This window comes from Palaemon carinicauda, chromosome 4, assembly GCF_036898095.1.
Source record: "Palaemon carinicauda isolate YSFRI2023 chromosome 4, ASM3689809v2, whole genome shotgun sequence".
Lineage (NCBI taxonomy): Eukaryota > Metazoa > Arthropoda > Malacostraca > Decapoda > Palaemonidae > Palaemon > Palaemon carinicauda.
Genome location: NC_090728.1, coordinates 177,680,534 through 177,693,427, shown reverse-complemented (window position 1 = coordinate 177,693,427; position 12,894 = coordinate 177,680,534). Strand labels below are relative to the sequence as shown.

The 12,894-nt window shown below is 39.7% G+C and overlaps 1 protein-coding gene across 1 annotated transcript in view; it reads left to right on the top strand.

The window, feature by feature from the left end:
* The first annotated feature begins 884 nt into the window (after positions 1-884).
* Positions 885-12,894, top strand: part of PDCD-5 (programmed cell death 5) — a 30,759-nt gene continuing 18,749 nt past the window's right edge. The window contains exons 1-3 of the mRNA XM_068372809.1: positions 885-1,083; positions 3,974-4,070; positions 10,720-10,883. Coding sequence (XP_068228910.1) covers positions 1,018-1,083; positions 3,974-4,070; positions 10,720-10,883 — 327 coding nt within the window. The 5' untranslated portion in view covers positions 885-1,017. The remainder of the gene's footprint in view (positions 1,084-3,973; positions 4,071-10,719; positions 10,884-12,894) is intronic.

Genomic DNA, 12,894 nt, shown 5'->3' with positions numbered 1-12,894 from the left:
TGTGTTTAGTTTTAGTATTTTTGTTTTTAATTGGCCTTTTATACAAAACCCACCCTGCCTCACGTGGTTATTATATTTCTGTTAAAACATTGATGTAAAAGTATTACTACACACGTTTTTCTCTAATTTCTCATTTCAATTTCCAACCTCTTTAATAAGTGATCTTTCACTTTATTAGTGTTCCATGGTGTAATTTCGCACGTTTCTTACTAATTCAATTTACATTTTATTCGAGCTTAACTATTGCATATACTTAGCTGGTGTTTTCTACCAGGGTTATTTTTCCAATAGGTACTTTACCATTTACGGTAAAGTTTGTCTACATCTTTATCACACTCATTTTCATGGATGCCTACTCAAACCCTCCTTTATGTATGGCTTAAAATATGTTTCCCTATTCATTTCAGTTTCAAGAGTTTGTAGTGTTAGAATGTCTATTTCTGTTAATTTTGTAACATTTCCTCCACACACATATCGCAACATGTGAATGTTCGTCCTGTTAATACTTTCTTAAGACCTTTCCCAGCAATTGAATAGAATTTAATATTTGTAGATTTTGGAGCATTTTCAATTTTCTGTGTTCTGTATATAGTCCTCTTTATATATATAATTTAACTCCTAGATCAGTAGTATTTTACTTGACTTTGATTCCTTTAATATCTCCTAATACCCATAGTTACTAATCTTCTTTAAACATCTTAGCTAGATGAATAATAATATTTCTTTAAAGATTATTATGATGCTTTACTTTGTTATAATGGAAAATTTCAAGGCATACTATTATAGCTTAGCACAATTTTATTAGCTGAAATTTAGGTTCTTCTATCGTAATGATTCCTGAAATTTTCTGGTCGCGTTGAGCAATGAGCAATCACAAAATAATATAAGCGACCTGGAAGGGACTGGCTCGCAGTGTGTCTTAATATTATTCGGGTTTGGTATCCAAGTACTGTTGTGGTGTGGCCAGTTGCAGCTGATTATTCTTTTAGTTACGATTACCTGTAACAATAATTCAAGATGAGTGATGATCAAGAATTAGCTGCTATCCGCAATAAAAGGATGCAGGAGTTACAAGGAATGGAGGTAAATATAAGATTTAGTGTGCGCTGTCTGGTATATGTATAGGGCTAAACTGGTATATTGTTCAATTTAATTGAAAATGCATTTATTTTGCATGCAGGACAGATCCTAGGACAATTTCTTGACTATTTAACGACTAATGGAAGTAATTAAACATTGTTTGGTGCTGTTAATTTATATTGCTACGGGATGATTCATTGCTCGTACCAAGTCACCCCATTTTTGCTTTGAACCAGGACTCGCCATCACCCACACATGTAGATCTCAAAACTTAGTTGAGTTGGTTAGGGAAGATTAGCCAAAGCTTAAGGGCTATAATTTCAACTGTACAATGCGTAGTGATATATGGGTATGCCATGAGGGTAGTTATGTACTTTAATCCAAAGATAATAGTAATAATTAATTGGCAAATATATGATACCAGTTTTAATGATGGTGATATTTATTTGGTAAATATATTTTAATTGGTAAATATATTTTAATTGGTAAATATATTTTAATTGGTAAATATATTTTAATTTAGGTTCCAACCAAATACGTAAAACACATTTTGGAGCGTTTTTAGGGTGATGGCCAGGTCCCGTAGTAAACGGGAATATTCTGAACTGTGGCCGTCATTCTAAAAATGATTTTGGCGGGAGAAGCTAACTTAAAAACCCACCTAACCTATGCTAAAAACCGTATCCTTACCCAGGGGGGCTGCGCCCCCCCCCCGACCCACCCTTACACAACATATTTAAGATCCGTAGACCATTTCCAAACGTTTTTATTCTATACCAGATAACAGTCGGAGCGATAATAAGCAAATTAGGACGCTTGGCCGTAGCGCTACAAACTACCCCACATTTTTCTGGGGTGTATGTATGATGACAGTCATGCCCTGTAACCCCTATTTTCAACCCTATTACTCAGAAAATGGCAGTCGAAGCCTCCTGGTTGTGACAACGCATTCACCTACCATTCGCATGACAGCAGATTGATCCCACCCCGGGACCGTGAGTTTAGGCTGTTTGCTGAGGGAGCCACTACTGTGGTAGGGCACCACAGTAGGGATTTGGGCTTGCCCAGCTGACCTTCTGGTGAGCATCTGTTCTGATGAAACAGGAACTGAAACCAGACACATTTACTTTACTTTTAAGGGGGGTCACAGGGGATTGTCAGCCCCCCTGTTAGATAAGAAGGTAATGACATGGCTTGTAGGTTAGGTTAGGTGTGGAAGGTTAGGTTAGATGGTATTCTATGTACTTGTTTCTGTTTGTCGTTATACAAAGGCTCCATTTTTCCTACTTGTTATCTTGTTTCTTATTCATTTCTGACCATGAATGTTGGGGCAAACCACCCTTTCAGGAGTTTTCATATAAAAACAATTACCTGGGCTTTGGTTATGAAACACAAAAAAATAGTGATTTACAGCAATAATGATGGTGATAAATGCAAAATAAACACAATATAACTAGTGGGAAAATATATTTGCTTCATGTAAGAGGCTGAAAATTAAATAGTCATAATTAACTATATTTCATATAATGCCCCACAAATGGGTTTAGCTCTGCCGTGGCTTGCTTTTCTCACAAATAAACTTTATCTCAGTGCACCTCTATTAAGTAAGCGGTATAGGCTATGGATATGCTGCGAATGCTATCCCCATGGGTCATTATTAAATTATCATTATTACCCATAATTTATATCACGTTAATCAAATGATTTTAGCTCTCTCTTGTCTCACCTCACTTGCAAATCAACTTAATCTCACTGCTCCTCTGTTCTGGCAAGCGGTACATGGATGAACTGTGCACGTCAGTTATGTGGGTTTTTGTTTCGGGGATATTTTTTACTTTTAGATGAGCAACAATAGCTATACTGTATATCAAATGGAGAGCATTTTCAACATAATCAATGACAGTATACCGAAATAGAATAAATTACAGTAAAGTGTATAATGGATTATACAGTACAAGTCCTTCCCATGTGGAAACATCATCTTGCGACATTAGTCATGCTGGAACTGCAGAGGAGGATTAGAAGAAAGTGGCTGTTGTAGAAGAATATTCAGGAACTTGTGCATAAATATTTGGAAGCTCTTAATTGTCTAAGAAATCTAGGTAATGATTATGTTATAAAATAACAGAACAGCTGGCAAAAGCAAATGCAAAAGATGCATGTGCAGTAACTCTTAATCAGTTTCCGAAAAATAAACAATGAACTTGGACAATGAAATTGTGTTCACAATTTTATCAATCAATACTGGGTCCTGAAGAGATGTGATGCTGTCGTCTCCAAGTTTCAGAGGTAGATGATGAGGAGGGAGATCATACATCTCCAGAACTCCTTTATCAGATCCTTGTCCTTATTCCGACCTGAGGACATCGAGGTGGTGACAAAAATGGAGGAAGGCGAGCAAGACTTCCTTCCACAGGCCTGTTACATTCTGACCTATCTCGTCGGCACCTGCTGGGCCTAAGGCTTCTCCAGCACCAACACAAGGCCAGAAGACCTTCAAGATTGGCCTGAGGCAATTCCAGACTAAGAAGGGTAATCCCCAAAGAAGTCCAGAGGATGAAGAAGGAGACCTGGCGAACGTAGTCGACGTCCCTGCCAGAGGTGGCTTCCTACCCACAGAACCATCACTTGGGGAGACCTGCGACTCAGGTGGCAGAGGTTTATAAAGTTAGGAAAAATACAAATTATTTCCTAATTTGTCATATTAACAAGAAAGGTAATAGAATTGATAAAGGTGTAGTGTTCAAGCATTTTTATTGTTGAATAGATCATCTTTTGTTATAATTTCAGTTTTCAGGTACAGTATTGTATTTAAATATGGGGTTGTGTAATGGCAGTGACTATGTTAATGTTTGTGAAGATGAATGTTTACTATTAAATAAATAAATTCCAGGGGCAACGGGAACAACAGATGGAGAGAATGCAGCAACAGAAGCAGGCTATTAATGGACTTTTGAACCAAGTTTTGGATCAGCCAGCGAGAGCAAGATGTAAGTACAGTAACTAGATATTGTAGTATAGTTTTTACTTAATTAAATTCTGATACTAATTGTATTGTCTATAGTATTTGGATTTGTCCATCAATTTGTTTCTCTCTGTCCACTATGAAAAGACTTTCTTTGTGTTAAAATTTTAATATCTTTTCAAAATATTCCTAGAAACTTTACATACATCAACTAAGTGGGATTGGAATTAAGCATTTTATGGGACGGGTACAAGGCCATAGTTATAGGTATTTAACCTTTTGGTTGACTTTTGAACTGCTGTGTAGGATATGAGACTTCATATTTAGCGTGCATACTCCACTAATCCATTAACAGTGAACCAGTGATGCTAGGTCCAAAATCAAAAAGGACTTTAGCACTGGTAGTGCATTTTACTATTGGCAGGGAAATTGTTTCTCAAGCACGTTAAATTTTTTCCACAAGTCTTATTATTGCTGACGAGCTTGATTTGCAAATGAGTAATCTTTTAGACGTATAACATTTGAATAAAAAATATTGTGTTGAATGAAAATGATAATGATAGGGCTTACAGCAACAACAGTAATTAATAATAACCATGATAATAACAGCAGTAATCATAATAGCTGAGATGTCTTTTTGAGCTCAAGGATCCTTTATTAACTTTAGAAATTGCAATAATTTGCAAATATGGAGTTGACATGCCATAATAATCAACAGGACCATATGCAAGCCAGTTTCTGCTTAGCATGGAAATTACTGTTGAATAACAATAGTTGTCTTGTAGAGATGGAGGATTGTGACAAGCAAACTTATGTGTTTTTACACGTACCATACAAATCTTTCGTTCTGTAAAATCACAAATTCATAAGTAAATTTGTATTTGTCCTGTCACTAATACAAACCAACACTATTTATAGGGGATATTACTTTCGGGAAAACTGAAAGATAAGCCATTAGATTTTTAGCGAAGGTTAACCGCCCACCCGCTAGTTAGCGGAGGTTTGGGGGTAGAAACTACCTCGTTCACTCATAACACCTTGATTGAGAACCCACTTTGCTTTTGGCTTGGGTAGAGTCTCTCTCTCTGCTCCAACTTGCCATCCATTTGACTTATTTTTCCTAATCTTATGTTTTTCTTTTTATATATGAAAACATACTGTACTTGTAATGTTTTTATATACAGTATATTTTAAGCCTTTCTTTGCAATGAATGTTGTTTATGTGACAGCTTAGTGCGGCAGGTTCTCAAGGGCGGAGAACCCTCTCTTATGATCTTCCCCCCTTTGGACAACCTCTAGACGTGTGGCCTTCCGAGTGACTCTGCCGTAGGGGATTCGTCATCTTTTGGATACTCGTCCGTTTGGATGTCAATTTTGGAGGAAACTGCTTACAGCCTTCACAGAGCTTAACTTCGGTCTTGCTTTTTCTCGCTGACAATGCCGCTTTCCCTTGTTAGGTGGGTGGCCGGAAAGGCTCATCTTTGAGCTTTGTCGAAAAGTAATATCTCCTGTGAATAGCTACTGGTTTGAATTGTTAGGAAAAATGCAAAATATCTCCAAATTTTCCATTTTTCCTAACTATATAAACCCGAGTCCTCTAATATGAGAATTGACTTATACACAGCTGGAATTAGAGTTAAAATTTATGACAAGATGTTGGCAATAGCTGGTAGTTATTGGCCAGCTGAGAGGAGGTCCCGCCCCTTTCTGGTGGTACACTGAACAGTCACTTATTCTTACACAGATACAAACTTTTTGCTCTTTACTATAAGTATATTGTTCCTATATAGCTGGGAAACTAGCTATGAACTTTATACGCGAGGTAAACAACCCGCCGCTAGTTAGCAGAGTAGCCCAACCATCCTGCTCACTCACTAAACTAGTATATTGGTTCATTTATGTTTTTTGCTCAGTAGAGAGGAGTTATGTTTCTCTTCAGTAAAAACCTACATATAGAACTCACTTTTTCTTTTTCAGATGTGTCTGGTATTATTGGAGGGCTGCTAAACGGATTTTGAAGCAAAGCGAAAAATCTATTTTTGGGTGAGATAGCCATGTCGTCCTGATGGAAGGTTCCTTCAGGCAGTTCTCTAAGGGATATTTAGCTACAGTGATACTCCCAGAGAATTGACCATAGGTCTCCAGAATTCTAACTCCTGGCGCGAGTATCCTTAAGAAAATTCTTAAGGATATCCCATAATATTCGGGACGTATTTCTTGATACAACACATGGCAATCTTCACCCCGAATAGAGTTTTCGCTGTGGGGGGGAAGAGTGGCGAAAATGAAGGGGAGCTGTCATCAAGGTTACCCAGTGGATCCCCTTCCCGTACTACTACAGCACCACGCAGGGCAACTCATTCCTTGTTGCAATTAAGCATTGATGGCTACAGAGTAGTTTCGGGCGGGGATTGTTACATATGTACTGTATACTCCTTTTCTTAGAAAAATAGATTTTTCGCTTTGCTTCAAAATCCGTTTTTTGGGCTCAGCCATGTCGTCGTGATGGAAGTTTACCAGAGAATTACTTGAAAGTACTATATCTGTGGGTTTGTATAAGTGCCTTAACCTTGAGTCAGCTTCTATATGGCCACCCAGACCGCATAAATATATGACGTTACCGTTATTTGTCATATCCACTAAGCTTGGAACGAGTTTAGGGCTTCCTGCTCCCTGCAGGGAAACTGTCAACTCTGACTATAGAAGCGAGAAAGTTTGTATATATAGGAACAAATGGAATTAACTTACCATAAGTATGTTCACTCGTATAAGCAGATTTTAAACATAAGACTCACCCGGTAGTTATATATATAGCTTACGTCTCTGACGTCACAGCAGAAAATTCAAAACTCGCGCCAATCGCCAATTGGATAGCCAGGTGTACCACCCCTGCGCCCTAGCGAGGTACCTGGGAACCCTTCTAGGAACCCTCATATATTCTCTGCCGTCGCTAGCGGCGACACGTGAATTCTGCTATCATCAATATTGATCTTATTTTTGTGAAGTACAAAACTTTGGTTGTTGACTGCCGCTTGTTTTTTATCTCGCTCTTGGATGTTCTTTAATTCGAACCGGATTTAGAAAATTTTTGACCCTTGCTTGTCTGATTTCTCTTTAATTTTTCAAAATGCCCCCCCCCCCCCTATAACTTTTAGGTTATGTGTGAGTAGTGGGTGTAAGACCCGAATGTCAAAAGCTTCACTTGACCCCCATTCTCTCTGTGTTGCTTGCAGAGGTAAAGAGTGTGATTTTGGGGATAGCTGTGATGAATGTGTTCTACTATCAGAGCATGAATGGATCTAGTTTGACAGGTATAGACGTAAACTCAAAAGGGATAGATTGAGACGAAGTTCTTCTCGTTCCTCTAAAGACTTTCCCTCTTCCCATGTCATTAACCCTATTCCTTCCCCTGCAGTGGTAGATCCTGATCCCGCTACTGCAACTGCTAATGAGCCGTCTCTTAAAGATATGTTAGTTGCGATTCAAGCGCTGGGTGCTAAAAGTGGAATCTCTTGCGGCGGACAGAACCCAGCTGATGTCCGACGTAAGGCAGTTGAAGGGTGAAAGTGCAAAAAGTGCAGTGGAGGGTGCGCCTGCTCGCGTCTGTCGTCCTCCTAGTCCTAGACCTCTTTCAAGCTCCCCAACCCCTGGGAGAAGGAATGTCGAACGGCGAAAGGAGACGAGAGGCTTTAAAACACGAGCAGACGTCCCCTCCAACGTACCTGTGGGTGTTTCCCAGGACGCTCACCCTCACCAATGGAAAGGTGATGTTAAGCGTTTCTTGTCATCTTCAGATGACGCTTTGCCTAAAAGAGGCTGGAAGCTTGCTTCCAGACCTCTTGAGAGGACCTTTGATAAGGCCTACCAACGTCCTGCTAGTTCGCGGCCTGGATGTAGCCATTGGGATACACCAGAGTCGTTTGACAGTCCGATTAAACGTCCTTATAGGACGTCGGACGCTTCCAAGGATCCTATGCCGTCAGGACCAGGCTTAACCTCAATCCAGGCACCCACGCAGCCTTCAGACTGGTTTTCACCTTCCAGGCGCTCTGTCCCCCTGAGCGATGAGGAGAACGTTGTGGAGTCATCACCGTTTTCACAACGTTCAGATCCTATTTTTGTTATGTTAAAAGAGGTGCAAAGCAGGCTCTCGTCGTTCATGCAGAACTATCAGCATAGCGACATACCTCTTTCAGCCTCCTGAGTGGATCGCTGGGCTTCATAAGGATAGCGGACTAATGAGACAAAGTACGGTATCATAAAAGTCAGCTTCCTTATCAGGTACTATCCTTAAGTTTGTTTTATTTCAAAACTCCTGAGCTATATTCCTTCAATGTTTAATGCTGGTCTCTTACCCTCCACCAAGGGTGTGAATCAGCTATATATATATATATATCCACCGGCTAAGTTAAATATTTAAAAATGATATTTTCATATTAAAATAAATTTTTGAATATACTTACCCGGTGGATATATATAATTTAATACCCTCCCTTCCGCCCCTCTAGAGACCCTACGGGCTGAGAAGAACTGGAGATTTTGGGAATAGTATTAGTATCCTGCTGAGTGGTGGCGCTAATGTACACCCAGCAACCTAACACGGTGATCGCCCGCGAGTTTTGAATTAGTCGGACCGGGTAAGTATATTCAAAAATTTATTTTAAAATGAAAATATAATTTTTTTAAGAAGCAGGTCTACTGAAAGCCATTTAACTTTTATAATGTCATTTTTGCTATTATGGTTTTAATTGAATGTTCTTTTATTCTTTATTTATAATAAATGATATCGGCATCAATAACCTTCGATGTCAGGATGCCAGAAAACTTCAAACCAATCAACCAATGCCCCTCTAAGGAAGGGCTCTTGGAGATGCAGAAGCTTGGGGCCCAGTTGGAGTGCACATAGGTTGTCCTTTTTGCCAACACAAAAGGGCTTCCTCTCTGGAATGGTCTGTCCCTCGAGTACCTCATAAGCAGGCATTAGACTCGCCAGCTCTTTGGAGCCTCGTAACGGTGGAGGGCACCAATTGCCTAGAGTCTGAGCTTCTCACCATTGTGCCGCAAGGGTATATAGGGGTCATTCGCTACGATAATGTTGTTATACGTCCTAAACATGTCCGGTGATGCAGGCGATAACATCCGGATACTTCATTTGCATGTATAAACCATGTGGAGGTTAAAATTACTCGTATAACTCGTATATCCTACAAAAGAGTACTGTACAGTATAGCACATGATCGTATAGGAAATAAAAAAAAAATCTCTTTCTGATATTAGCCCCTCCCTTCTTCAGCCAACCAACGAAGTCTTCAGGATTCTAGCTTTCATTTCTGATTGCGTCAGAGCTATTTTAGTGTATTTCTGTGTTGGCCTACATGTTAAAATCATGCAAAAAGTACTCCGTAGCTCTTTAAACATCATCGGTTCTGCCTCTGACTCCCACCCACGTCACCTAAAAGTTTTACCAGTAATGCAAGTTATTGACACTCGACAGGATTCATCTTTATCTTATTTTATTCCTTTTTTCGCTCTCTCTTGCTCTCGTAAAGTACATTATTACGGACGAGTAGTTTTATCCCATTTCATGACTATTTATCATGGAATTATTACAAAATAAGTCACTTCAATGAATATAGTTCTTTTTACACACAAAATCACAGTACTTTACCATAGTTTATAACTATACATTTTAGAACACTTCATGTGTCAAAGGAAACAAATGGATATTTTCATTACATTTCTGTATAACATAAAGTTCATTATCACCGAGACAGTTTTATATACCTTTCGATGGCTATTTATCATGGAATTATTACGGAATAACAGTCACTTCAATGCATATAGATTTTTTACACAGAATCACAATGTTTTACCATTATTTAGAGAAAATTATATAAAACAAATTTCTGAAAAATTCTATAATCTCTTCACAATGCATGGAAAAAATATTTTAGTTTAGAGTGAAATACAATAGAAAATAAAGCAAACTATAGAAAAATATATTCTGTAATCAGTAGTAAAATGAATAAACATGGAAATGTACATTATTATGGAGTAAGTGAGGATGAATATCCGATGGTGACAAATGTCATATATAGCTTGAGTAGCGGATCCGCCGCGTCTTGGTGAAGGGGTTAAATCAGTACTGGGTGAGGTCCTAACAGCCTCTACATCCTTATGTGTGGTGCATGTTATTGGGGTCCCCTTACTTGCTTCTTTATAGACCAGGAAGGATGACATATCCAGGGAAGAAGAGAACCTTTCAGTCAGGTTCTAGGGTACTGCCTCTCACTGAGAGTGAGTCTCCTTTTTAAAGAGCCAAAGGTTTCTATCTGCATAGGAACAAATCAAAGATTTTTAAAGTAATTCTTATTTTTCCTAGCTTATGAACCTGTGGCATGCGAGTTTTATCTCCTCCTCAACAAACCCTATCTCCTAAGGCCAAAGATAAAAAATTGAGTGATAAAGGTGGGGATTTAGGTGACTGCCTCCACCTTTCTTCTACTGACTATTGTACTCTACCTACCTTTTTAACGATTTAAGGGCTGTTCCAGATTTACTTCTATTTAATGGACATGGGTTTGTATAGCTAGGAAAAATACAAATTACTTTATATATTTTTACCATTGTCCAAGGTTAGTAGACACCATTGTCAAGTTATATTTTATTTGCAGTAAACACCATCATGGTAGCCAAGCCAGAAAAGGGAAAGCAAGTAGAATCCATCATTGTACAAATGGCCACTACAGGACAGATTGGAGGTAAACTTTCTGAACACGATCTCATTGGCCTAATTGAGAAAGTTAATGCACAAACACGGAAAACTACAACTGTAAAGGTAAGTAATTGTTTTTATTATTTTGTCAATTTTTTTTTATAGTTTGATATCACAATATATATGAACCTTTAAAAGGGATATGCAGGCAAGTCCAAAAATTTTCAATGTTTCTATGTAAGTACAAACTATAGTTCTTTAAATAGAAATATGTCTTTAGTGGAGCTGTATTACAGTCTTACTCACTGTTGTTCTTCCCAACTTTTGGATCTTTTCTTACTTCGCTTGGGTTTGTGTTCGTTTTTTTTGTTTTGTTTTGAAGTGCATAGAAGGTAAGCATGTGGTAAAGTGAATTTTGTTCCTGAGTGGATACAAGTCTTCTCTCCTGCATGTCGAGTACTTATTTTTAAGGGCAGGACTTCATGTAGGTCTTGTCTTAAAGAGAATTTGTTCCGTAACCGAAATACAAACCACGCTATTTACAAAGGGTATTACTTTTAGCGTAGCTGAAATGGCGAGCCATTAGAATTTAACAAGGGTGTATTACCCCCGCGCTAGTTAGCGGGGGGGTAGGGGAGTGGTAGCTAGCTACCCCTCCTCCCCCTCACACACAGGTGAATACTCACTTTCACTTTTGGCTCGGACTGTGACAGACGTCTCTGTCTTGGTCCTCTCTTGGCAGCCATTGTTTGTTTTGTCTTTACTTAATCGCTTACTTTTCTTTTACTCTATATATATGTAAACATGTTTTCATGTTTGTATATATATTTGAGTATAGAAATAAGTAAGTTTCCTTTTCAGCTTTGTGTGTGTAGTGTACGATATCTACGTGGAGGCCTCGGCAGTTAGGCCACCACGGCGTAATTTTATGGGTGGCGATCGAGTTTGACTTATGTCTTTCTCTTTCTCTCTCTTGAGGTCGTTCACCCTTTTACTACGTGTTACTACGGCCTTGTAGCTTCCTTTCCGTGTGGGGGGGTTGCTACGCCGTACGTTTGTCTCAATTAGTTATGAATCTAATTGTAGTTGTTTTTTGTTTTTCAGCTTGTAGAACGATTTCTTTCGGGGTTTTCGTTCTTTCTTTAGTGTTCATTCATTTTTAAATTACATAATTACATAGTTACATAATTTTAATTGTTATAATTCTGTTTTGGTTACAGCTCTCCTTCCGCGAGTGTAAGTGGTTGTGAGGGCACGTGCCTGTTGTGTAATTCTTGTTCCTTTCCCTCGGGATTCCTCTTCGGAGCCTTCCCGGGGGAATGAATGTGTACTAATATTTGTTTTATTTTTTTACAGTTACCGATCTAGTTCGTTTCTGTAATATAGCAACGGTGTGAGCTGTCTGGTTGAGTCCTGGGGATTCGGCTGTTGCTGCCTCCCCCCTTGTATTTTCGTCAGGGGCGTGTCTCATTCTACTGGAAGTACTCCCGTGATGACGGACAGCTCTCCAGTTCATTTTAGAACTCTCAGGAGGCTTGCCTCCTTGGGCGGGTAACTTTCCTTCCGAGGGAAGTTTTTTCCTGTCCAGGCTTGGTTTTTCCCCTTTTGGGGGGTTCTTCTCTTGCCTTTTTTTTGTGCGACTATGCTCTTGGTGCTGAGCGGTCGCACCTGCAGTTTCGCTCAAGGGGCTGGGCAACTGCAGGAGCTCCTCTTCGGAGGATTGCTCCTTTTAGGTCACTGGCTGACCAGTCTCTTCCACGAAGTGTTTCTCTTTCGTTCGCGAGAGAGTACACTCATAGAGACTCCTCTTCGGAGGTTTCTTCTGTTGCTGTTGCTGTTGGCCTCCCTCGCCGTGAGGCCCACCGTCCGCCTCGTCGTAAGGGCCTCTCATCTCCCTATAAGGGTGCTTGAGGCACCTTTTTGGATCTCCGTTTGCAGCCTACAACTCCTTTTTCTCGATCTTCCGCCTTGGTGCGGATGGACAGCAGTCTGATCTCGTCTTCCGACGGGCAACGGTCTTCCCGACGGACAACAGTCTTCCCGACGGACAGCGGTCTTCCGACGGACATCAGTCTTCCGGCGGACAACGATCTCTTCGGGGCAAAGGGTTGCCCCCACGGGGGTTCTTCCCTTG